We start from the raw sequence: 27,500 nt of genomic DNA, 5'->3' as shown, positions 1-27,500 counted from the left end.
ATTCTTCATAAACAAAACTACCACCATCAACGGACAATTTACCAATCCACAAACTAACACACACATTTTACCAGCTAACACACACATTCTTCCCTCCTTCTCCTTGCTTTCAGAGACAGAAGTCTCCAAACTCCTCCTCTCCAATCGCCCTACTACCTGTCCGCTTGATCCTATTCCCACTAACCTACTGCAAGCTATTTCTTCTATTTCTATTTCTCACACACATCATGAACACCTCTCTTCACACTGGTACCTTTCCCACAGCATTTAAGCAGGCTCGGGTAACCCCACTGCTTAAGAAACCCACTCTAAATCCAGCACATCTGGAGAATTACAGACCGGTATCCCTTCTTCCATTCGTCGCAAAAACACTTGAACGAGTCGTTTTCAACCAGATCTCCTCCTTTCTTACGCAGAACAACCTCTTGGACAACAATCAGTCTGGCTTCAGAAGCGGACACTCAACTGAGACTGCTCTGCTCTCAGTAATTGAAGCTCTGAGATTGGCAAGGGCAGCTTCCAAGTCCTCAGTTCTCATCCTGCTGGATCTGCTGCCTTTGACACAGTTAACCACCAGATCCTCCTGTCAATCCTAAAGATGAAGGGCATCTCGGGAACCGCACTCCAGTGGTTCAAGTCTTATCTCTCGGGTAGGTCTGTAGGGTGTCGTGGAGGGGTGAGGCGTCTAAGACCCAACATCTAGCCACTGGTGTGCCTCAGGGCTCAGTGCTTGGACCACTTCTCTTCTCAATCTACATGACATCACTAGGATCTGTGATTCTGAAACATGGCTTCTCCTATCACTGCTACGCTGATGACACACAACTCTACCTCTCATTCCAGCCGGATGATCCGACGGTAGCCGCTCGCATCTCAGCCTGCCTGACAGACATCTCCGGCTGGATGAAGGACCACCACCTTCAGCTAAACCTTGTGAAGACAGAGCTACTCGTATTCCCGGCTAACCCAGCACTTCATCACAACTTCTCCATCCAGCTCGTCATCCATAACTCCATCAAGATCAGCCAGGAACCCTGGAGTTGTAATTGATGACCAATTGAATTTCACAGACCACATCGCTAGCACTGCCCGGTCATGCAGATTTGCCTTGTACAACATCAGAAGGATCAGGCCCTTCCTATCAGAAGCCACGTTTCCACCGAAATTACCTGGAACAATTTGTCCCAGGAACTTTTTTTTGCCCCAGACCGGTTGCTTTTTGCGTTTACACCGCGGTCTAAAGTACCGGGAAGATTATAAACTGCGCGCGACTGCTCCTCCCAGTCTGCGACGGACAGTAATCAGTTTTGAGTGCCACATTTATAATAAGTATGGAGGAGATTCAAACTGTGCTGCAGTTGTGTTTGTGATGTATTGCGGACATTGAATGTGAGATGGCTGGGACGAACGCACAGAAAATTTCCTCTTCCACAAATACACTTAATAAAGCCTGAACCTCGTCGTCGGTCCAGCTGTGTTTTTTAGTTTTTTTTAATTAAATTCCATATTTGCAGACAGACAACTCTTACTGCATGAAGCCACGAACCGCAATAGATTTTTAAAATGCCGGTTAAAATAGAATGCTGCGTTGAGTCCTCCAGTCAAAATGCGGCGTGAACACAACCGATCAGCATGTTCAGCGCGCAAGTCCCGCCCCCGAAAGTTCCTGAACTTTGAAAAAGTACCACCTCGCCAGCAGGGACTTTCAGAGGGGGAAATATTTACCCGGAACTTCCTTTAGACCCTGATTCCTGCGGTGTAAACCAGGGTTATAATCGTTAACGAAAACGAACGAAAAAACGAAAACTAGATGGGAAAAAACATTGTTGTTAACTGAAATAAAAATAAAAACGAGGCAAAACAAAAAAACGATAACTAAATAAAACTATAATGTGTGGTTGACAAAACTAACTAAAATAAAATAAAATTATAGAGTAAATGTCCTTAGTTTTCGTCTTTGTCAATGTCTTTCCTTCGACGCTATTTAAAAACACGCAGAGAATTCGCTCAGCTGTGTTTCCTTTCCCTGCTGTCCCTCCGTCTCTCTGTCACTCGCATGCATGCACGCGACACACACACACACACACACACACCCCTCCCCTCCTCAAGTCTCCAGAGAACGTCTCCATGTGAACGTGTTCGACGCGACGTTGAAGCAAGTTCGCAAAAGGTTGATATCTCATAAACACCTTTACACAATCACTTACACAATCACACACATAAAAAGTGGTATACAAATATTTTATATTCTCTGAATATAATGTTCATATGAGAAGCAATTGGGCCTTCTTTAAAAAGTTAACTAGTCGCAAGTTTGAGGGAACTTAAAATGCACTTGTGTTGTCGTTGTCAAAACACTAACATTATAAGCTGCTGGAATGGTAATCTGGCATTCCGGGCAAATGCCCGATGGACCGACGTACCTTTTGATTCGATACATCTCGGGATTTAATACTTTATTTCTTTTCTTTTTCAACGGCCTTCTGATCTACATTGGCAGCCCATTTGTCCCATCCTTTTTAAGGTTATATTTTGTTTTATTACATGGCTTGGTTGAATTCCAATGTAGAATGCGGTCTGTTATTTCTTGATAACAGACCACTGCGGAGTATAACAGACCGTTGCCATGAAAAACAGAGCGTTGCTATATGGACTCACAGAATTCTAACCATAGACGGAGCGCACTATTTTCTTTGGCGGAAGCTTAGCGGAAGCAATACAATCGTAAACTATCAATAAACTCCTTTTTAAATCAATATTTTGTTTCAAAGTAGTGATTTATTTGATAGGTAGCCATGTAATAAGCGGGATAATGTATAGCGAGTCGGTAGTTATTGGGAATACAACCCCTTCAGGCTGCTCAAGATCCCTCCGCTTCGCGTCGGGCTCCCGATTGCAGCCTGTCGGAGACAAAGACTAAAACTAATACTAAAACTAATTAAAACTAAACTAAAACTAAGCATTTTCAAAAAATAAAAAATAAACTAAACTAGCAAACCCACGTTAGAAACTAATTAAAACTAAACTGAATTTGAAAAAAATAAAAAGTTAAAAGTTAAAACGAAATAAAAATAAAAACTAATGAATAATGCAAAACTATAATAACCCTGGTGTAAACACACCGAGTACCAGCCCACAGTTCCAAGTTCCTGGGGAAAGTTCCCGCGTTGGAAACGAGGCTAGAGCATGCTACACAACTCCTTGTTCAGGCGCTTTTTCTATCCAGACTGGATTATTGTAATGCTCTCCTGGCCGGTCTCCCAGCTTGCTCTGTCAAACCTCTGCAACTGATCCAGAATCTGCAGCTAGAGTGTCTTCAACGAGCCGAAGAGAGCACGTCACTCCTCTCCTCACGAAACTGCACTGGTTGCCGGTTGCCGCTCGCATCAAATTCAAGTCACTGACGTTTGCCTACAGAACACCCACTGGCACTGCTCCCCTGTACCTGAACTCATTACTACAGACTTATGTGCCGTCCAGAAACTTGCGTGAGCGGCGTCTGGTAGTGCCATCTCAAAGAGGCACTGGATCTCTCTCTCGGACCTTCACCATGACTGTTCCTGCTGGAGATGATCTAACTCAGCCGGAGCTGCTGAGTCCGGAGCCATTTTTCAGAAACTTCTGAAGACGTATTTTTTTCGGCAGCACTTGATCCAGTAACACGAACACTTTCTTCTCTATTCTAACTTTAAAAAAAAAAAAAAAAATGCGTTGGATTGTACTGTGAAGGGTACACTTACATACTGTTGTCCTACTGCTAGTTTAATTGCTTCTATTGTTTCTCATTTGTAAGTTGCTTTGGATAAAAGCGTCTGCTAAATGAGTAAATGTAATGTAGATGTAACTCAAAAGTTAAACGTGTAATTGATGATATTGCTCCTGTGAAGGTCAGGAAGAGTGGTAGACAAAAAGCACCCTGGAGAAACTCAACAGCAGTGCAAAATATGAAAAGACAATGCAGAAAAGCAGAGCGCATGTGGCGGAAGACAAAACTTGTAGTCCATTATAACATCTACAAAGACACCATCCATGCTTTCAATATGGAACTAGGCAAAGCTAGACAGACTTTCTTCTCAAATATTATAAACAGCAACTTAAACAACACGCACTCTTTTTGCTACTGTAGAGAGACTGACAAACCCCCCGAGCCAGATTCCCAGTGAAATGCTCTCAGACAGCAAGTGCAGTGAGTTTGCTTCTTTCTTCGCTGAGAAAATCAATAATATCAGAAAGGTGATCAGCACATCCTTGAGTTGCACTGGGGTCAGACAGATCAGACCACAACCTGAGAAAGTAGTTACTATGTCTGATTTCAAAGAAATTGATGGCAAAATTTTGGAAGAAACCGTACAGCACCTTAAAACATCAACCTGCGCCCTTGACGCTCTTCCCACATCTTTCTTCAAAAGTGTGTTAAACAGCTTAGAAGCAGATCTCCTAGAAGTGGTAAATGCCTCACTTCTCTCTGGAAGTTTCCCAAACTCCCTGAAAACTGCAGTTGTCAAACCCCTCCTAAAAAAGAGTAATCTTGATAAGACTATATTAAGCAACTATAGACCGATCTCAAATCTTCCTTTCATTGGCAAGATCATTGAAAAAGTTGTTTTCAATCAGCTGAACAAATTCTTAAGCTCAAATGGATACTTTGACAATTTTCAATCTGGTTTCCGATCGCATCACAGCACAGAGACAGCGCTCATAAAGATAATTAACGATATTCGCTTAAATACGGATACAGGCAAATTATCAGTGCTGGTACTACTCGACCTCAGTGCTGCATTTGACACTGTTGATCACAACATACTTCTTGACAGGCGGAAAACTGGGTGGGGCTTTCTGGGATAGTCCTAAAATGGTTCAGGTCATACTTAGAAGCGAGAGGTTATTATGTGAGTATAGGAGACCATAAGTCTGAGTGGACATCCATGACATGCGGAGTTCCTCAAGGCTCAATTCTTGGGCCACTCCTATTCAACCTGTACATGCTTCCAATGAGCCAAATAATGAGAAAGAACCAAATCTCTTACCACAGCTATGCAGACGACACACACACACACACACACACACACACACACTTAATTTAATCTTTTCGCTCGACCAACTGTCACCAGCGAGTGCATGAGAGTCGGCTTGAATGGCTTCGTGTTTGGTGAGCTTCAAGCGTTCATTGCATTCTCGTGGGAGTTAGATGTGAAACTCTGTTCTTCTGCATGGTTTGTTTTTCATTATCATTATCTGTTATTGTTTGTATTTTGTTGTGAGCAATAATAAAAAAATAAAAAATACAATTCGACATTCGGGTTCTCGGTGCGCTTACGTCACGCTTTAAGTTGTCAAGCGTAAACTCAACCATCTCATGCACGCGTAGGTGACAGTCGGTCGGAAGCGATAGTCTACAGTTTAAAAATTTAAAATATTTGGTATTTTTCTTACAAACGCTTATCGTTTCACTTCAGAAGACATTGATTCATCCATTGGGATCGTATGGATTACTGTAGTTATTGTTGTGTGTGCCGTTTGATGTCAACTTTTAGGAACACATAAACTTGCATTATATGCATTCACAGAGATTATTTATTTTTCTAAAAACTTTTGTTTGTGTTAATCTGAAGAAGGAAATTCATATACATCTCGTTTGACATGAGGGAAAACGATGAGTAAATGGTGAGGACATTTCTGTATTTTCTGTATTTTCTGAAAGAAAAAGAAGAAGAGGAACAAGAGGAAGAGGAAACCGAGCAAGATAAACAAAGTGTTGTAAATCCGTTTTGAAATAAGTTGTTTTTTTAAATAAAGTTTATTTAAAGTAGAGTATATTTTCCCAGCATAAAAAAAACAAAAGTTGCAATAGTTTTACTTGCCTTGAAACTTAATCAGTGCACCTTTGCAATAATAACAAATGAGCCTACTTTATAAATGCACTGATATATCCCCCGTAATTTCATATTTAGTATTTTTATACACTATTATTACAAAAAAAGGTGCAGTGTATGTACTTGCTAAATTGCTCCCAAAAGTAAGATTATACAAATAAATACTTACAGTATAAATAATTTGCCTAAATAATTTGTTATTTTCCTGGTTGTTACCCCTTTATTCCCAAAACTTTACACGTACAGTATGTTCTTTATAGGTACACTGTAATTTCCGAAAGTTACACTGTAATTTTGTTTTAATTACGCAGTACTTTCCGGCCTGTAATCTAAAGCGTTACCGAAATGTGCTATATAAATAAACTTGCCTTGCCTTATCATTATCATCATCATCATCATCATCACCACCATCAATGAAACAAGCATTTTCTGAAAAGCACAATACAAATAAGCTTGAAGTGAACGTCACACCTGATCAGATCGAGCGTCTCGGAGAACATGGTGAAGGCGGATTTGGGCGTCTCCGGCTCTGTCTCCATGGCGATGGCACTCTCCACAAACGCCAGCGCAGCCTCCAGATAGCAGAGCGCTTTAGCCATCTTATCCAGCTGAGGAACATGGAGAAACATCGTCACCATATAGGGGTCAGGGGTCAGGGGTCGGGTTCGGGGGGGTCAAAGGCTTTATAAACACCGTAGCATCTGCTTTATGCTTCAGTTTTTTGGCTTCCTTCATATGATCTTCGACAGAGCGTTGCCTGTGAATCAGAGGTCAGAGGTCAGCACTATGCTTTAAGGATCAGTGAAGCACTGAGAGGTGTGTGACATGTGTAAGTGACGTGTGTATGTGTGACGTGAGGGATGTGTGTCTGCTCATCTGCCCGTCTGCTCGTCTCCAGGTCTGCCCGTCTGCCCGTCAGCACGTCTGCCCTTCTGCCCGTCTGCCCGTCTACACGTCTGCACGTCTGCTCTTCTGCCCGTCTGCCCGTCAGCACGTCTGCCCTTCTGCCCGTCTGCCCGTCAGCACGTCTGCCCTTCTGCCCGTGTACACGTCTGCTCTTCTGCCCGTCTGCCCGTCAGCACGTCTGCTCGTCTGCAGGTCTGCTAGTCTGCCCGTCTGCTCGTCTGCCCGTCTGCCCGTCTGCACGTCTGCTCTTCTGCCCGTCTGCCCGTCAGCTCGTCTGCAGGTCTGCTAGTCTGCCCGTCTGCTCGTCTGCCCGTCTGCACGTCTGCTCGTCTGCCCGTCTACACGTCTGCACGTCTGCTCTTCTGCCCGTCTGCCCGTCAGCACGTCTGCTCGTCTGCAGGTCTGCTAGTCTGCCCGTCTGCTCGTCTGCCCGTCTGCACGTCTGCACGTCTGCACGTCTGCCCGTCTGCCCGTCTACACGTCTGCACGTCTGCTCTTCTGCCCGTCTGCCCGTCAGCACGTCTGCCCGTCTGCTCGTCTGCCCGTCTGCACGTCTGCTCGTCTGCACGTCTGCTCGTTTGCCCGTCCGCACGTTAACATAGGCCTTTTAAGCTAAAAACTGCTCATTATACAGAAACATTTAAACAAATATATACAAATTTGTGTTTCACTTGGTATTTTTCCTCAACTTTGGGCCTCAGTTGGCAATTAATTTTCATTATATTTAAAAAATATATATATTTCTGTTCCCCAGAAGTGAAACATTATGTGAATTTAAAGTGCCTGCGTTATAAAGAGAAATATGGGTATAGCCTAAATGTATGTGCTGTTGTTGGTTCCCATGACATGCTACATTTTAATGTTTTGACAGAAATGACAGAAAGAGTTTCTTGGCTATATATTTTGCATTTCACTAATGAAGGGGAATGTAATCAACCAGGTCTCTGTAATAGCTCAGAGGTGCATCTCATGAAGCTTCATTTGACAAAACAGTGGAAGAGGCCAAGATTGTGGACATGTTTATAATGAAATAAGGGCCACTATTGCAGACCATGTTCTCAATCATGACCTTACAATGACTGAGGAGGGTCAAAGCTACAGCGGGAGGTTGGGAGAACAACGGTGTCTTCAGTCATTCAAACGTTTGTAGACAGAACAGGGGTGTAATCAGACACTATTTTCTGTACTGTACTACTGTATACTTACTGTATTACAGTTCTCCACTTGCATTTTACATTATACAGTAAATATGCTTTATAGAGACAATGTAACACACACACACGTACATATACAGAGTACATTCAACTGCAAAAGTACATTCAGGGCAAACAGTGGACTATGTGCAAAGGTATTTAGTGAATGGGTGAACATGATTTCATCAGGTAGACTACTACATCCCTCAATCAACATCCTTTTTGACGGGCAGACGGGCAGACGAGCAGACGGGCAGACGGGCAGACGTGCAGACCTGCAGACGGGCAGACGAGCAGACGAGCAGACGGGCAGACGGGCAGACGTGCTGACGTGCTGACGGGCAGACGAGAAGACGTACAGACGGGCAGACCCGCAGACCTACAGACGGGCAGACGTGCTGACGGGCAGACGAGCAGACGCGCAGACGGGCAGACGAGCAGACGCGCAGACGGGCAGACGCGCAGACGGGCAGACGAGCAGACGGGCAGACGTGCTGACGGGCAGACGTGCTGACGTGCTGACGGGCAGACGAGAAGACGTACAGACGGGCAGACCCGCAGACCTACAGACGGGCAGACGTGCTGACGAGCAGACGCGCAGACGGGCAGACGTGCTGACGGGCAGACGAGCAGACGAGCAGACGTGCTGACGGGCAGACGCGCAGACGGGCAGACGGGCAGACGAGCAGACGGGCAGACGAGCAGATGTGCTGACGGGCAGACGAGCAGACGAGCAGACGTGCTGACGGGCAGACGAGAAAACGTACAGACGGGCAGACGAGCTGACGGGCAGACGAGCAGACGAGCAGACGGGCAGACGTGCTTACGTGCTGACGGGCAGACGGGCAGACAAGCAGACGGGCAGACGAGCAGATGTGCTGACGGGCAGATGAGAAAACGTACAGACGGGCAGACGTACAGACGGGCAGACGTACAGCCGGGCAGCCGAGCAGACGAGCAGACGGGCAGACGTGCTTACGTGCTGACGGGCAGACGAGCAGATGTGCTGACGGGCAGACGAGAAAACGTACAGACGGGCAGACGTACAGACGGGCAGACGTACAGACGGGCAGACGTACAGACGGGCAGACGTACAGACGGGCAGACGTGCTGACGTGCTGACAGGCAGACGAGAAGACGTACAGACGGGCAGACGAGAAGACGTACAGACGGGCAGACGTTCAAACGTTCTCCACACACACGTTAACACGTCTTAAAGCTTGGTTAGGAAAGAAATGACACAAAGCGACCACCATATGTGTGTGGTGTGTGTGTGTGTGTGTGTGTGTGTGTGTGTGTGTGTGTGTGTGTGTGTGTGTGTGTGTGTGTGTGTGTGTGTGTGTCGCACCTGTGGGCTTCAGCGGTCGGGGGACGCGGGTCCTCTGGGAAGACGCTGCGGCTCTTGCAGGGTTTCTGCTTAATAAACACACTTCTTTACGAGTCACGCCACAATGACCTGAACATGAAAACGATCTACAGTACCTTCCCATGAGCCTCTGCTTTCCTGAGCTGGCTGTCAGACCGGCGCTTGTGTCCCGCGTCTCGCTGCGTCTCCTGAGGAACACTGGAGCCGTGTTTCGTGCTCTTCTTCCTCTTCTTCTTCATCATGGTCTTGCTGCTCCCGGAGGCTCTGATGGAAACATGGAGACATTTGAGTGAGAGATCACATGATCAGAGTCAATAGGGACTTTCCAGTAAGCTGGTGTGTGTGTGGTGTGTGTTCTGGCACAGCATGGCTCCCGTTGCATCATCCAGGTCATCCTGCACATTAGTGGTGGTTGAGGAGATTCCCCCCTTCCATGTAAAGCGCTTTGAGTGCGGAGAAAAGAGCTATATAAATGTAATGAATTAAGTATTGAATGAATGAGGCATTTATATAATGCTTTTCATATGTACTACTGTACACCCAAAGCGCTGTACAGTCATGTCGGGGTCTCTCCTCAACCACCACCAGTGTGAGCATCCACTGGGATGATGCGACGGCAGCCACAGTACAACGACGCCAGTGCGCTCACCACACACGTGCACACTACAGGTGGAGAGAGGAGAGAGGAGATGGAGCCAATTCAGTGGATGGGGATTATTAGGAGGTCATGATTGGTAAAGGCCATTGGAGGGAATGTGGCCAGGACACCGGGGTTTACCAGAAGAGCCATGGGACTTTTAATGACCACAGAGAGTCAGGACCTCGGTTTAACTTCTCATCCGAAGGACGGCGCTCTTTGTCAGTATAGTGTCCCCGTCACTACACTGGGGCGTTAGGGCCCACGCAGACCACAGGGTGAGTGCCTCTGCTGGCCTCACTAACAGCTCTACCAGCAGCAACCTGGTTTTCCCAGGAGTCTCCCATCCAGGTACTGACCAGACTCAGCCCTGCTTAGCTTCAGTGGGACACCAGAAGATCTGATTGGCTGATGGGTTTGTGATTCTGACGGAGACTCACTCTGATTGGTGGAGGCTATGCTGAGAGGAGAAAAACTTTTTTCCTTCTACGTCCAGTTTCTGTTTCTTCTTTGGAAGCTTTTCATCGCTCTCTGCCTGCAAACACACAGTCACACACACACATTAAAATCATGAGAACATCGGATTCTGAAAGATATATTGAAATGGTTGCTGCTCATATCTACTGCTCTGCAACAGATGATAGTCAATTAGGGTTATTAGCGCAGATTATTTTAGACTCGACTGAGGTCAAACATTCTCTGACCGATGATCATTCAGGGTGAAAAGGTTGAACTCACGGTTCTCTTGCATGCGGTCGTCAGGCTGGTCCGGTGTCGGGCTGCTTTAGGCTCCCGAGGGATTCCGGGCTCCCGAGGGATTCCGGGCTCCCGAGGGATTCCGGGCTCCCGAGGGATCCTGGGCTCCTGAGGGATCCTGGGCTCCTGAGGGATTCTGGGCTCACGAGGGATTCTGGGCTCACGAGGGATTCTGGAGAACTTCAGAACAGTCCGTAGTTGGGCTGCTTTAGGGTCCCGAGGGATTCTGGAGAGCAGGTTCAGCTGGATCTTCACCAGCAGCGGCGGTTTCCCGCATGTTTGTTTGCTGATATTGTTGTCTGTTATTGTTGTTGTTTTCTTCTGCCCTGTGTCACGTGACGTTTTCTCTCTCTTGTGTTTCGATCTGCGTGTCGAGGCATCTTCAGCAAGCTGGGAAATTTCCATGCATGTGCTCCCTAACGGCAGATTCCCACGCATACATGTGTTTCCCACAGTCTGTCTGCCATCGGCCACCCTCCCGGTGTCGGATGGGTTACTATAGCAACCCTGCTGACCTGCAGCCTCGGTCCTTCCAGCGGGATCATGGGATCTGGGCTTGATGACATCACATGGGCTCCCAGGGGACTGCTGGTGCTGGTCTCCCTTCCTTTCTAACCATCTCCCCAACTGCCAGTCACTGCCTTTCTGTGTCTAAACACACACACACACACACACACACACACTAGGATGTTGAGAACGAGAGAATGTTGTTTAATGAATTTCATCATGAGAATTGAAATGTGATGCGTGAAATACACTATATTGCCAAAAAAGTTCTCAGGACGTCTGCCTTTACATGTACATGAACTTTAATAACATCCCATTCTTAATCCATAGGGTTTAATATTGAGTTGGCCAACCCTTTGCAACTATAACTCTTGGACTATAACACTGCATCCCACTCTTTACACCACTGCATCCCACGCTTTACACCAGTGCATCCCACTCTTTACAGCACTGCACCCCATGCTTTACACCACTGCACCCCACTCTTTACACCACTGCACCCCACTCTTTACACCAGTGCATCCCACTCTTTACACCAGTGCATCCCACGCTTTACACCACTGCATCCCACTCTTTACACCACTGCACCCCACTCTTTACACCACTGCACCCCACTCTTTACACCACTGCACCCCACTCTTTACACCAGTGCATCCCACTCTTTACACCACTGCATCCCACGCTTTACACCACTGCATCCCACTCTTTACACCAGTGCATCCCACTCTTTACACCACTGCATCCCACGCTTTACACCACTGCACCCCATGCTTTACACCACTGCACCCCACTCTTTACACCACTGCACCCCACTCTTTACACCAGTGCATCCCACTCTTTACACCACTGCATCCCACGCTTTACACCACTGCATCCCACGCTTTACACCAGTGCATCCCACTCTTTACACCACTGCATCCCACGCTTTACACCACTGCACCCCACGCTTTACACCACTGCATCCCACTCTTTACACCACTGCACCCCACTCTTTACACCACTGCACCCCACTCTTTACACCACTGCATCCCACTCTTTACACCACTGCACCCCACTCTTTACACCACTGCATCCCACGCTTTACACAACTGCACCCCACTCTTTACACCACTGCATCCCACGCTTTACACAACTGCATCCCACGCTTTACACCACTGCATTCCACACACCACTGCGTCCCACTCTTTACACCACTGCGTCCCACACTTTACACCACTGCGTCCCACTCTTTACACCACTGCATCCCACTCTTTACACCACTGCATCCCACGCTTTACACCACTGCATCCCACGCTTTACACCACTGCATCCCACGCTTTACACCACTGCATCCCACGCTTTACACCACTGCATCCCACGCTTTACACCACTGCATCCCACGCTTTACACCACTGCACCCCACACACCGCTTTACACCACTGCACCCCACACACCGCTTTACACCACTGCATCCCACACACCGCTTTACACCACTGCATCCCACACACCGCTTTACACCACTGCATCCCACACACCACTGCATCCCACGCTTTACACCACTGCATCCCACACACCACAGCATCCCACGCTTTACACCACTGCATTCCATGCTTTACACCACTGCATCCCATGCTTTACACCACTGCATCCCACTCTTTACACCACTGCATCCCACGCTTTACACCACTGCACCCCACGCTTTACACCACTGCATCCCACGCTTTACACCACTGCATCCCACGCTTTACACCACTGCATCCCACGCTTTACACCACTGCATCCCACGCTTTACACCACTGCATCCCACGCTTTACACCACTGCATCCCACGCTTTACACCACTGCATCCCACGCTTTACACCACTGCATCCCACACACCGCTTTACACCACTGCATCCCACACACCGCTTTACACCACTGCATCCCACACACCACTGCATCCCACGCTTTACACCACTGCATCCCACACACCACAGCATCCCACGCTTTACACCACTGCATCCCATGCTTTACACCACTGCATCCCACTCTTTACACCACTGCATCCCACGCTTTACACCACTGCACCCCACGCTTTACACCACTGCATCCCACGCTTTACACCACTGCATCCCACGCTTTACACCACTGCACCCCACGCTTTACACCACTGCACCCCACGCTTTACACCACTGCACCCCACGCTTTACACCACTGCATCCCACTCTTTACATCACTGCACCCCACGCTTTACACCACTGCATCCCACTCTTTACACAACTGCATCCCACGCTTTACACCACTGCACCCCACGCTTTACACCACTGCATCCCACGCTTTACACCACTGCATCCCACGCTTTACACCACTGCATCCCACGCTTTACACCACTGCATCCCACGCTTTACACCACTGCACCCCACGCTTTACACCACTGCATTCCATACACCACTGCATCCCATGCTTTACACCACTGCATCCCACGCTTTACACCACTGCATTCCATACACCACTGCATCCCATGCTTTACACCACTGCATCCCACTCTTTACACCACTGCATCCCACTGCATCCCACTCTTTACACCACTGCATCCCACACACCACAGCATCCCACGCTTTACACCACTGCATTCCATACACCACTGCATCCCATGCTTTACACCACTGCATCCCACTCTTTACACCACTGCATCCCACTGCATCCCACTCTTTACACAACTGCATCCCACGCTTTACACCACTGCATCCCACTCTTTACACCACTGCATCCCACGCTTTACACCACTGCACCCCACGCTTTACACCACTGCATCCCACGCTTTACACCACTGCATCCCACGCTTTACACCACTGCACCCCACGCTTTACACCACTGCACCCCACGCTTTACACCACTGCACCCCACGCTTTACACCACTGCATCCCACTCTTTACATCACTGCACCCCACGCTTTACACCACTGCATCCCACTCTTTACACAACTGCATCCCACGCTTTACACCACTGCACCCCACGCTTTACACCACTGCATCCCACGCTTTACACCACTGCATCCCACGCTTTACACCACTGCATCCCACGCTTTACACCACTTCATCCCACGCTTTACACCACTGCACCCCACGCTTTACACCACTGCACCCCACGCTTTACACCACTGCACCCCACGCTTTACACCACTGCATCCCACTCTTTACACCACTGCATCCCACCCTTTACACCACTGCATCCCACGCTTTACACCACTCCACCCCACGCTTTACACCACTGCACCCCACGCTTTACACCACTGCATCCCTCTCTTTACACCACTGCATCCCACTCTTTACACCACTGCATCCCACGCTTTACACCACTGCATCCCACTCTTTACACCACTGCATCCCACTCTTTACACCACTGCATCTCACTCTTTACACCACTGCATCCCACTCTTTACACCACTGCATCCCACGCTTTACACCACTGCATCCCACGCTTTACACCACTGCATCCCACGCTTTACACCACTGCATCCCACCCTTTACACCACAGCATCCCACACACCGCTTTACACCACTGCATCCCACACACCACTGCATCCCACGCTTTACACCACTGCATCCCACACACCACAGCATCCCACGCTTTACACCACTGCATCCCACTCTTTACACCACTGCATCCCACTGCATCCCACTCTTTACACCACTGCATCCCACTGCACCCCACTCTTTACACAACTGCATCCCACTGCACCCCACTCTTTACACAACTGCATCCCACGCTTTACACCACTGCACCCCACGCTTTACACCACTGCATCCCACGCTTTACACCACTGCATCCCACGCTTTACACCACTGCATCCCACGCTTTACACCACTGCACCCCACGCTTTACACCACTGCACCCCACGCTTTACACCACTGCACCCCACGCTTTACACCACTGCATCCCACTCTTTACACCACTGCACCCCACGCTTTACACCACTGCATCCCACTTTACACAACTGCATCCCACGCTTTACACCACTGCACCCCACGCTTTACACCACTGCATCCCACGCTTTACACCACTGCATCCCACGCTTTACACCACTGCACCCCACGCTTTACACCACTGCACCCCACGCTTTACACCACTGCATCCCACGCTTTACACCACTGCACCCCACGCTTTACACCACTGCACCCCACGCTTTACACCACTGCACCCCACTCTTTACACCACTGCATCCCACTCTTTACACCACTGCATCCCACCCTTTACACCACTGCATCCCACGCTTTACACCACTGCATCCCACGCTTTACACCACTGCATCCCACGCTTTACACCCCTGCACCCCACGCTTTACACCACTGCACCCCACGCTTTACACCACTGCACCCCACGCTTTACACCACTGCACCCCACGCTTTACACCACTGCACCCCACTGCATCCCACGCTTTACACAACTGCATCCCACGCTTTACACCACTGCACCCCACGCTTTACACCACTGCACCCCACGCTTTACACCACTGCATCCCACGCTTTACACCACTGCATCCCACGCTTTACACCACTGCACCCCACGCTTTACACCACTGCATCCCACGCTTTACACCACTGCATCCCACGCTTTACACCACTGCACCCCACGCTCCACACCACTGCACCCCACTCTTTACACCACTGCACCCCACTCTTTACACCACTGCACCCCACTCTTTACACTACTGCATCCCACCCTTTACACCACTGCACCCCACGCTTTACACCACTGCACCCCACGCTTTACACCACTGCATCCCACGCTTTACACCACAGCATCCCACTCTTTACACCACTGCACCCAACGCTTTACACCACTGCACCCCACGCTTTACACCACTGCACCCCACTCTTTACACCACTGCATCCCACCCTTTACACCACTGCATCCCACGCTTTACACCACAGCATCCCACTCTTTACACCACTGCACCCAACGCTTTACACCACTGCACCCCACGCTTTACACCACTGCACCCCACGCTTTACACCACTGCACCCCACGCTTTACACCACTGCACCCCACTCTTTACACCACTGCACCCCACTCTTTACACCACTGCATCCCACTCTTTACACCACTGCATCCCACACTTGGCAATACTGTATTTGTGTGTACCTGTGTGTGAGGGTCTGTGTTTACTTGTGAATGTGTACCTGAATCTGTGTGTGTGTGTGTGTGTGTGTGTGTGTGTGTGTGTGTGTGTGTGTGTGTGTGTGTGTGTATGCACCTGTGTGTTTGATGGTTCATGAGCTGCTGGTTGATCTGGGCTCCTGTTGTTCTCACTATCAGTGTCTGAACTGCTGTCAGAGTCACTGGAGCTGCCGGAAGCTACTCTACAAACACAAACGAGAATTACAGAATGAGTATTTTCATGTGAACTGGAGACGCAGAGATCTGATCTGATACTCACTGCGGTTCCAGCTGAACACCGCCTGATGATTCATGAACTTCTAATGAAAAACACAACTAATTAAAAGCACATAAACAGAACACCACAATACACACACACACACACACACACACACTTACTGAGAGCCGTGAATCCATGCGACTCCTGTCAAAGCAGCAGTGAATGAGTTGGGAAAAAGGAGTTAAAAAAAGCTGGTGTCAATAAGAAGCAATTATTGTGATCTAACCTCGTTAGTGTGGAGGACCTTCGGTCGCTCGGCTGAGCTCGGTGTACAAATGCTCATCAACAGTGGAGGCCATGAGGTCATTTCCTGTGTGCCAGAGAAACATTGAGATCCTGCAGTTCTCCTACCGAAGAAGACTGTCCCAAACTCAACTGACCTGCAGAATGTCCTCCGCGCGTTTGCCAGACACAACCTGCACACGCACCAAGTCGCCGCTAGCCTGATCAACACACACAAGCTCAGTTATGCTCACTGTTACCGCGGTGATCTCTTACTGTAAGACCTGCAGGTAAACACTCACATCAGCAGACTGTAGAGGGGGCAGGCTTGGTTCGTTGCTCTCCTTCAGGTCCTGTAAGCGCTCCGGTGAGGCCTTCAGTCGTGGAGAGTCGCTGGTCACCTGATCCTGACCGTCCATCGGCCTCACGTACGCCGTGGGCTTCTTAGTGTTGACCAGTTTGCAGGGTAAGTGGAGTATGAGCGGAGGGACGTCCGGCCTGTGGATGCTGAGATCCGGAGACGAGTCGCTGGCTGGCAGAGGAGACAGTGGGAGCACAGGGGGACCCAGAGCCGGGAGACCCAGAGCCGGGAGACCCAGAGCCGGGAGACCCAGAGCCGGGAGACCCAGAGCCGGGAGACCCAGAGCCGGGAGACCCAGAGCCGGGGGACCCAGAGCCGGGGGACCCAGAGCCGGGGGACCCAGAGCCGGGAGACCCAGAGCCGGGAGACCCAGAGCCGGGACACCCAGAGCCGGGGGACCCAGAGCCGGGGGACCCAGAGCCGAGGGGTCCAGAGCCGGGGGACCCAGAACCGAGGGACCCAGAGCAGGGAGATTGTCCAGCTCGAGGAGACACGCCACAGGGAACTCATCCGATCCATCCTCGTAATTACCCAGCATGCTCTGGATGCGACTCGACAGCACATCACCTCTAACTCTCTGGAAGGACAAAGGAATCTGGATGGGTGGCTTCATGCTCTTTTATATTACAACAATCACAACAAGAGTTAGCTGCCTTTTTCTACATTTCGCCCTTCAACTTATTCTTTATTTTTGACACAAAGCTTTATTCTGTACCCAGCTGTGCGAAAAAATTATCTATGAAAGCACAGCAAGCTCACTCACTCAAGCACTCACTCACTCACTCACTCACTCACTCACTCACGCACTCACGCACTCACGCACTCACGCACTCACTCACTCACGCACTCACGCACTCACGCACTCACGCACTCACTCACTCACGCACGCACTCACTCACTCACTCACTCACTCACGCACGCACGCACTCACTCACTCACTCACTCACTCACTCACTCACTCACTCACTCACTCACACACTCACTCACTCACTCACGCACTCACGCACTCACTCACTCACTCACTCACTCACTCACGCACTCACGCACGCACTCACTCACGCACTCACTCACTCACGCACTCACTCACTCACTCACTCACTCACTCACTCACGCACGCACGCACGCACGCACTCACGCACTCACTCACGCACTCACGCACTCACTCACTCACGCACTCACTCACTCACGCACTCACGCACTCACTCACTCACGCACTCACTCACTCACGCACTCACGCACTCACGCACTCAGTCACTCACGCACTCACGCACTCACTCACGCACTCACTCACGCACTCACGCACTCACTCACTCACTCACTCACACACTCACTCACGCACTCACTCACTCACGCACTCACTCACGCACTCACTCACGCACTCACTCACTCACTCACGCACTCACTCACTCACGCACTCACTCACGCACTCACTCACGCACTCACGCACTCACTCACTCACTCACTCACTCACTCACTCACTCACGCACTCACTCACGCACTCACTCACGCACTCACTCACGCACGCACTCACTCACTCACTCACGCACTCACTCACGCACTCACGCACTCACTCACTCACTCACGCACTCACTCACGCACTCACTCACTCACTCACACACTCACTCACTCACTCACGCACTCACTCACACACTCACTCACGCACTCACTCACTCACTCACGCACTCACTCACTCACTCACGCACTCACTCACTCACTCACGCACTCACTCACTCACGCACGCACTCACTCACGCACTCACTCACGCACTCACTCACGCACTCACTCACGCACTCACTCACGCACTCACTCACACACTCACTCACGCACTCACGCACTCACGCACTCACGCACTCACGCACGCACTCACGCACGCACTCACGCACTCACTCACTCACTCACTCACTCACGCACTCACGCACTCACGCACTCACTCACTCACTCACTCACGCACTCACTCACGCACGCACTCACGCACTCACGCACTCACGCACTCACGCACTCACTCACTCACGCACTCACTCACGCACGCACTCACGCACTCACGCACTCACGCACTCACGCACTCACTCACTCACTCACTCACTCACTCACGCACTCACTCACGCACGCACGCACTCACGCACTCACGCACTCACTCACGCACTCACTCACGCACTCACGCACTCACTCACTCACTCACTCACTCACTCACTCACGCACTCACTCACGCACTCACTCACTCACTCACGCACTCACTCACTCACTCACGCACTCACTCACGCACTCACTCACGCACTCACGCACTCACTCACTCACTCACTCACGCACTCACTCACGCACTCACTCACTCACTCACTCACACACTCACTCACTCACTCACGCACTCACTCACTCACGCACGCACTCACGCACGCACTCACTCACGCACTCACTCACGCACTCACTCACTCACGCACGCACTCACTCACGCACTCACGCACGCACTCACTCACACACTCACTCACGCACTCACTCACTCACGCACTCACTCACTCACTCACTCACACACTCACTCACTCACTCACGCACTCACTCACTCACTCACGCACTCACTCACTCACGCACGCACTCACTCACGCACTCACTCACGCACTCACTCACGCACTCACTCACGCACTCACTCACGCACTCACTCACACACTCACTCACGCACTCACGCACTCACGCACTCACGCACTCACGCACTCACGCACTCACGCACGCACTCACGCACTCACTCACTCACTCACGCACTCACGCACTCACGCACTCACTCACTCACGCACTCACTCACGCACGCACTCACGCACTCACGCACTCACGCACTCACGCACTCACTCACTCACTCACTCACGCACTCACTCACGCACGCACTCACGCACTCACGCACTCACTCACTCACTCACGCACTCACTCACTCACTCACGCACGCACTCACGCACTCACTCACTCACTCACTCACGCACTCACTCACTCACGCACTCACGCACGCACTCACGCACGCACTCACTCACTCACTCACTCACTCACACACTCACGCACTCACTCACTCACTCACTCACACACTCACGCACTCACGCACTCACTCACTCACTCACTCACTCACTCATGCACTCACTCACTCACTCACTCACTCACTCACGCACTCACGCACTCACTCACTCACTCACTCACACACTCACGCACTCACTCACTCACTCACTCACTCACTCACTCACTCACTCACTCACGCACTCACTCACTCACTCACTCACTCACACACGCACTCATGCACTCACTCACTCACTCACTCACTCACACACTCACTCACGCACTCACTCACTCACTCACTCACTCACACACGCACTCATGCACTCACTCACTCACTCACGCACGCACTCACTCACTCACTCACTCACGCACTCACGCACTCACTCACTCACTCACTCACACACTCACGCACTCACGCACTCACTCACTCACTCACTCACTCACGCACTCACGCACTCACGCACTCACTCACTCACTCACTCACTCACTCACGCACGCACTCACTCACGCACTCACTCACTCACTCACGCACTCACTCACTCACTCACTCACTCACGCACGCACGCACGCACGCACGCACGCACGCACGCACTCACGCACTCACTCACGCACTCACGCACTCACTCACTCACTCACGCACTCACTCACTCACGCACTCAGTCACTCACGCACTCACTCACTCACGCACTCACGCACTCACTCACTCACTCACGCACTCACGCACTCACTCACTCACTCACGCACTCACTCACTCACGCACTCACTCACTCACGCACTCACTCACTCACGCACTCAGTCACTCACGCACTCACGCACTCACTCACGCACTCACGCACTCACTCACTCACTCACTCACTCACGCACTCACTCACGCACTCACTCACGCACTCACTCACTCACGCACTCACTCACTCACTCACTCACGCACTCACTCACTCACGCACTCACTCACTCACTCACGCACTCACTCACGCACTCACTCACTCACTCACGCACTCACTCACTCACACACTCACTCACTCACTCACGCACTCACTCACACACTCACTCACGCACTCACTCACTCACTCACACACTCACTCACTCACTCACTCACACACTCACTCACTCACTCACGCACTCACTCACTCACTCACGCACTCACTCACTCACGCACGCACTCACTCACGCACTCACTCACGCACTCACTCACTCACGCACTCACTCACGCACTCACTCACTCACGCACTCACTCACGCACTCACGCACTCACGCACGCACTCACGCACTCACGCACTCACTCACTCACTCACGCACTCACGCACTCACTCACTCACTCACGCACTCACTCACGCACTCACGCACGCACTCACGCACTCACTCACGCACGCACTCACTCACTCACTCACTCACGCACTCACTCACTCACTCACGCACTCACTCACGCACTCACTCACGCACTCACGCACTCACTCACGCACGCACTCACGCACTCACTCACTCACGCACTCACTCACTCACTCACTCACTCACTCACTCGCTCACGCACTCAGTCACTCACTCACTCACTCACTCACTCACGCACGCACGCACTCACTCACTCACTCACTCACTCACTCACTCACGCACTCACTCACTCACGCACTCACTCACGCACTCACGCACGCACTCACTCACTCACTCACTCACTCACTCACTCACTCACGCACTCACTCACTCACGCACTCACGCACTCACGCACTCACTCACTCACGCACTCACTCACGCACTCACTCACGCACTCACGCACGCACTCACTCACTCACTCACTCACTCACGCACTCACTCACGCACTCACTCACTCACTCACGCACTCACGCACTCACTCACTCACTCACGCACGCACTCACTCACGCACTCACTCACGCACTCACTCACGCACTCACTCACTCACTCACTCACTCACTCACGCACTCACTCACGCACTCAGTCACTCACTCACTCACTCACGCACTCACTCACTCACGCACTCAGTCACTCACGCACTCACTCACTCACGCACTCACGCACTCACTCACTCACTCACGTACTCACGCACTCACTCACTCACTCACTCACTCACGCACTCACTCACTCACTCACGCACTCAGTCACTCACGCACTCACGCACTCACTCACGCACTCACTCACGCACTCACGCACTCACTCACTCACTCACGCACTCACTCACGCACTCACTCACGCACTCACTCACGCACTCACTCACGCACTCACTCACGCACTCACTCACTCACTCACGCACTCACTCACTCACGCAGTCACTCACTCACGCACTCACTCACGCACTCACTCACGCACTCACTCACTCACTCACACACTCACTCACTCACTCACTCACGCACTCACTCACTCACTCACGCACTCACTCACTCACTCACTCACACACTCACTCACTCACTCACTCACACACTCACTCACTCACTCACTCACGCACTCACTCACTCACTCACGCACTCACTCACTCACGCACGCACTCACTCACGCACTCACTCACGCACTCACTCACGCACTCACTCACGCACTCACTCACTCACGCACTCACGCACTCACGCACTCACGCACGCACTCACGCACTCACGCACTCACTCACTCACTCACGCACTCACGCACTCACGCACTCACTCACTCACTCACGCACTCACTCACGCACGCACTCACGCACGCACTCACGCACTCACGCACTCACTCACTCACGCACTCACTCACGCACGCACTCACGCACTCACGCACTCACGCACTCACTCACTCACTCACTCACGCACTCACTCACGCACTCACTCACGCACTCACGCACTCACTCACGCACGCACTCACGCACTCACGCACTCACTCACTCACTCACGCACTCACTCACTCACTCACTCACTCACTCACTCACGCACTCAGTCACTCACTCACTCACTCACGCACGCACGCACGCACTCACTCACTCACTCACTCACTCACGCACTCACTCACTCACGCACTCACGCACGCACTCACTCACTCACTCACTCACGCACTCACTCACTCACTCACTCACGCACTCACGCACTCACGCACTCACTCACTCACTCACTCACTCACTCACGCACTCACTCACGCACTCACGCACGCACTCACTCACTCACTCACTCACTCACGCACTCACTCACTCACTCACGCACTCACGCACGCACTCACTCACGCACTCACTCACTCACTCACTCACTCACTCGCTCACGCACGCGCTCACTCACGCACTCACTCACGCACTCACTCACGCACTCACTCACTCACTCACTCACTCACGCACTCACTCACGCACTCACTCACGCACTCAGTCACTCACTCACTCACTCACGCACTCACGCACGCACGCACTCACTCACTCACTCACGCACTCACTCACTCACTCACGCACTCACTCACGCACTCACGCACGCACTCACGCACGCACTCACTCACTCACTCACTCACTCACTCACTCACTCACGCACTCACGCACTCACGCACTCACGCACTCACTCACTCACGCACTCACGCACTCACGCACTCACTCACGCACTCACGCACTCACGCACTCACGCACTCACGCACTCACTCACTCACTCACTCACTCACTCACGCACTCACTCACGCACTCACGCACGCACTCACTCACGCACTCACGCACTCACGCACTCACGCACTCACGCACTCACTCACTCACGCACTCACGCACTCACGCACTCACTCACTCACTCACTCACGCACGCACTCACTCACTCACTCACGCACTCACGCACGCACTCACTCACTCACTCACTCACGCACTCACTCACGCACTCACTCACGCACTCACTCACTCACTCACGCACTCACTCACTCACTCACTCACGCACTCACTCACGCACTCACTCACGCACTCACTCACTCACGCACTCACGCACTCACTCACTCACTCACGCACTCACGCACTCACGCACTCACGCACTCACTCACTCACTCACGCACTCACTCACGCACGCACTCACGCACGCACTCACGCACTCACGCACTCACGCACTCACGCACTCACGCACTCACTCACGCACGCACTCACGCACTCACGCACTCACGCACTCACTCACTCACTCACGCACTCACTCACGCACTCACTCACGCACTCACGCACTCACTCACGCACGCACTCACGCACTCACTCACTCACTCACGCACTCACTCACTCACTCACTCACTCACTCACTCACGCACTCAGTCACTCACTCACTCACTCACGCACGCACGCACTCACTCACTCACTCACTCACTCACTCACGCACTCACTCACTCACGCACTCACGCACGCACTCACTCACTCACTCACTCACTCACTCACGCACTCACTCACTCACGCACTCACTCACTCACGCACTCACGCACTCACGCACTCACTCACTCACTCACTCACTCACGCACTCACTCACGCACTCACGCACGCACTCACTCACTCACTCACTCACTCACGCACTCACTCACTCACTCACGCACTCACGCACGCACTCACTCACGCACTCACTCACTCACTCACTCACTCACTCACTCACTCACGCACGCGCTCACTCACGCACTCACTCACGCACTCACTCACGCACTCACTCACTCACTCACTCACTCACGCACTCACTCACGCACTCACTCACGCACTCAGTCACTCACTCACTCACTCACGCACTCACGCACGCACGCACTCACTCACTCACTCACGCACTCACTCACTCACTCACGCACTCACTCACGCACTCACGCACGCACTCACGCACGCACTCACTCACTCACTCACTCACTCACTCACTCACGCACTCACTCACTCACTCACTCACTCACTCACGCACTCACGCACTCACGCACTCACTCACTCACGCACTCACGCACTCACTCACGCACTCACGCACTCACGCACTCACGCACTCACGCACTCACGCACTCACGCACTCACTCACTCACTCACGCACTCACTCACGCACTCACGCACGCACTCACTCACGCACTCACGCACTCACGCACTCACGCACTCACTCACTCACGCACTCACGCACTCACGCACTCACTCACTCACTCACTCACTCACTCACTCACGCACTCACGCACGCACTCACTCACTCACTCACGCACTCACGCACGCACTCACTCACTCACTCACTCACGCACTCACTCACGCACTCACTCACGCACTCACTCACTCACTCACGCACTCACTCACTCACTCACTCACGCACTCACTCACGCACTCACTCACGCACTCACTCACGCACTCACTCACGCACTCACTCACGCACTCACTCACGCACTCACTCACGCACTCACTCACTCACTAACTCACTCACGCACTCACTCACGGACTCACTCACGCACTCACGCACGCACTCACGCACTCACTCACTCACTCACTCACTCACTCACTCACTCACTCACTCACTCACGCACTCACTCACTCACTCACTCACTCACTCACTCACTCACGCACTCACTCACTCACTCACTCACTCACTCACTCACTCACTCACTCACTCACTCACGCACTCACTCACGCACTCACTCACGCACTCAGTCACTCACTCACTCACTCACTCACGCACTCACGCACGCACGCACTCACTCACTCACTCACGCACTCACTCACTCACTCACGCACTCACTCACGCACGCACTCACGCACGCACTCACTCACTCACTCACTCACTCACTCACTCACTCACGCACTCACGCACTCACGCACTCACGCACTCACTCACGCACTCACGCACTCACGCACTCACGCACGCACGCACGCACTCACTCACTCACTCACTCACTCACGCACTCACTCACTCACGCACTCACTCACTCACTCACTCACTCACTCACTCACTCACTCACTCACTCACTCACGCACTCACTCACTCACTCACTCACTCACTCACTCACTCACTCACTCACTCACGCACTCACTCACGCACTCACTCACGCACTCAGTCACTCACGCACTCACTCACTCACGCACTCACTCACTCACTCACTCACTCACTCACTCACTCACTCACTCACTCACTCACGCACTCACTCACTCACTCACTCACTCACTCACTCACTCACTCACTCACGCACTCACTCACGCACTCACTCACGCACTCAGTCACTCACTCACTCACTCACTCACGCACTCACGCACGCACGCACGCACTCACTCACTCACGCACTCACTCACTCACTCACGCACTCACTCACGCACGCACTCACGCACGCACTCACTCACTCACTCACTCACTCACTCACTCACTCACGCACTCACTCACTCACGCACTCACGCACTCACGCACTCACTCACGCACTCACGCACTCACGCACTCACGCACGCACGCACGCACTCACTCACTCACTCACTCACTCACGCACTCACTCACTCACGCACTCACTCACTCACTCACTCACTCACTCACTCACTCACTCACGCACTCACTCACTCACGCACTCACGCACGCACTCACTCACTCACTCACTCACGCACTCACTCACTCACTCACGCACTCACTCACTCACGCACTCACGCACTCACGCACTCACTCACTCACTCACTCACTCACGCACTCACTCACGCACTCACGCACGCACTCACTCACTCACTCACTCACTCACTCACTCACTCACGCACTCACGCACTCACTCACGCACTCACTCACTCACTCACTCACTCACTCACTCACTCACTCACTCACTCACTCACTCACTCACTCACGCACGCGCTCACTCACGCACTCACTCACGCACTCACTCACGCACTCACGCACTCACTCACTCACGCACTCACTCACGCACTCACTCACGCACTCAGTCACTCACTCACTCACTCACGCACTCACGCACGCACGCACTCACTCACTCACTCACGCACTCACTCACTCACTCACGCACTCACTCACGCACTCACGCACGCACTCACGCACGCACTCACTCACTCACTCACTCACTCACTCACTCACGCACTCACTCACTCACTCACTCACTCACTCACGCACTCACGCACTCACTCACGCACTCACGCACTCACGCACTCACTCACGCACTCACGCACTCACGCACTCACGCACTCACGCACTCACTCACTCACTCACTCACTCACTCACTCACGCACTCACTCACGCACTCACGCACGCACTCACTCACGCACTCACGCACTCACGCACTCACGCACTCACTCACTCACGCACTCACGCACTCACGCACTCACTCACTCACTCACTCACTCACTCACTCACGCACTCACGCACGCACTCACTCA

General features: G+C 51.9%; 1 protein-coding gene across 2 annotated transcripts in view; it reads right to left on the bottom strand.

Moving 5' to 3' along the window:
- aff1 (AF4/FMR2 family, member 1) overlaps nt 1-27,500 on the bottom strand; it is a 50,581-nt gene that overhangs the window by 12,354 nt on the left and 10,727 nt on the right. For both annotated transcript variants that reach the window (XM_079584986.1, XM_079584987.1), the window contains 12 exons: nt 17,160-17,795; nt 17,016-17,078; nt 16,862-16,945; nt 16,755-16,779; nt 16,636-16,675; nt 16,453-16,558; nt 10,714-11,382; nt 10,416-10,510; nt 9,455-9,602; nt 9,321-9,385; nt 6,567-6,630; nt 6,345-6,481 (listed from right to left, as the gene is read on the bottom strand). In XM_079584986.1, coding sequence (XP_079441112.1) covers nt 6,345-6,481; nt 6,567-6,630; nt 9,321-9,385; nt 9,455-9,602; nt 10,416-10,510; nt 10,714-11,382; nt 16,453-16,558; nt 16,636-16,675; nt 16,755-16,779; nt 16,862-16,945; nt 17,016-17,078; nt 17,160-17,795 — 2,132 coding nt within the window. The remainder of the gene's footprint in view (nt 1-6,344; nt 6,482-6,566; nt 6,631-9,320; nt 9,386-9,454; nt 9,603-10,415; nt 10,511-10,713; nt 11,383-16,452; nt 16,559-16,635; nt 16,676-16,754; nt 16,780-16,861; nt 16,946-17,015; nt 17,079-17,159; nt 17,796-27,500) is intronic.

The sequence above is a fragment of the Phoxinus phoxinus genome (assembly GCF_949152265.1).
Source record: "Phoxinus phoxinus genome assembly, chromosome: 17".
Classification (NCBI taxonomy): Eukaryota; Metazoa; Chordata; class Actinopteri; order Cypriniformes; family Leuciscidae; genus Phoxinus; species Phoxinus phoxinus.
This window is presented reverse-complemented; position numbering and strand designations above follow the sequence as displayed.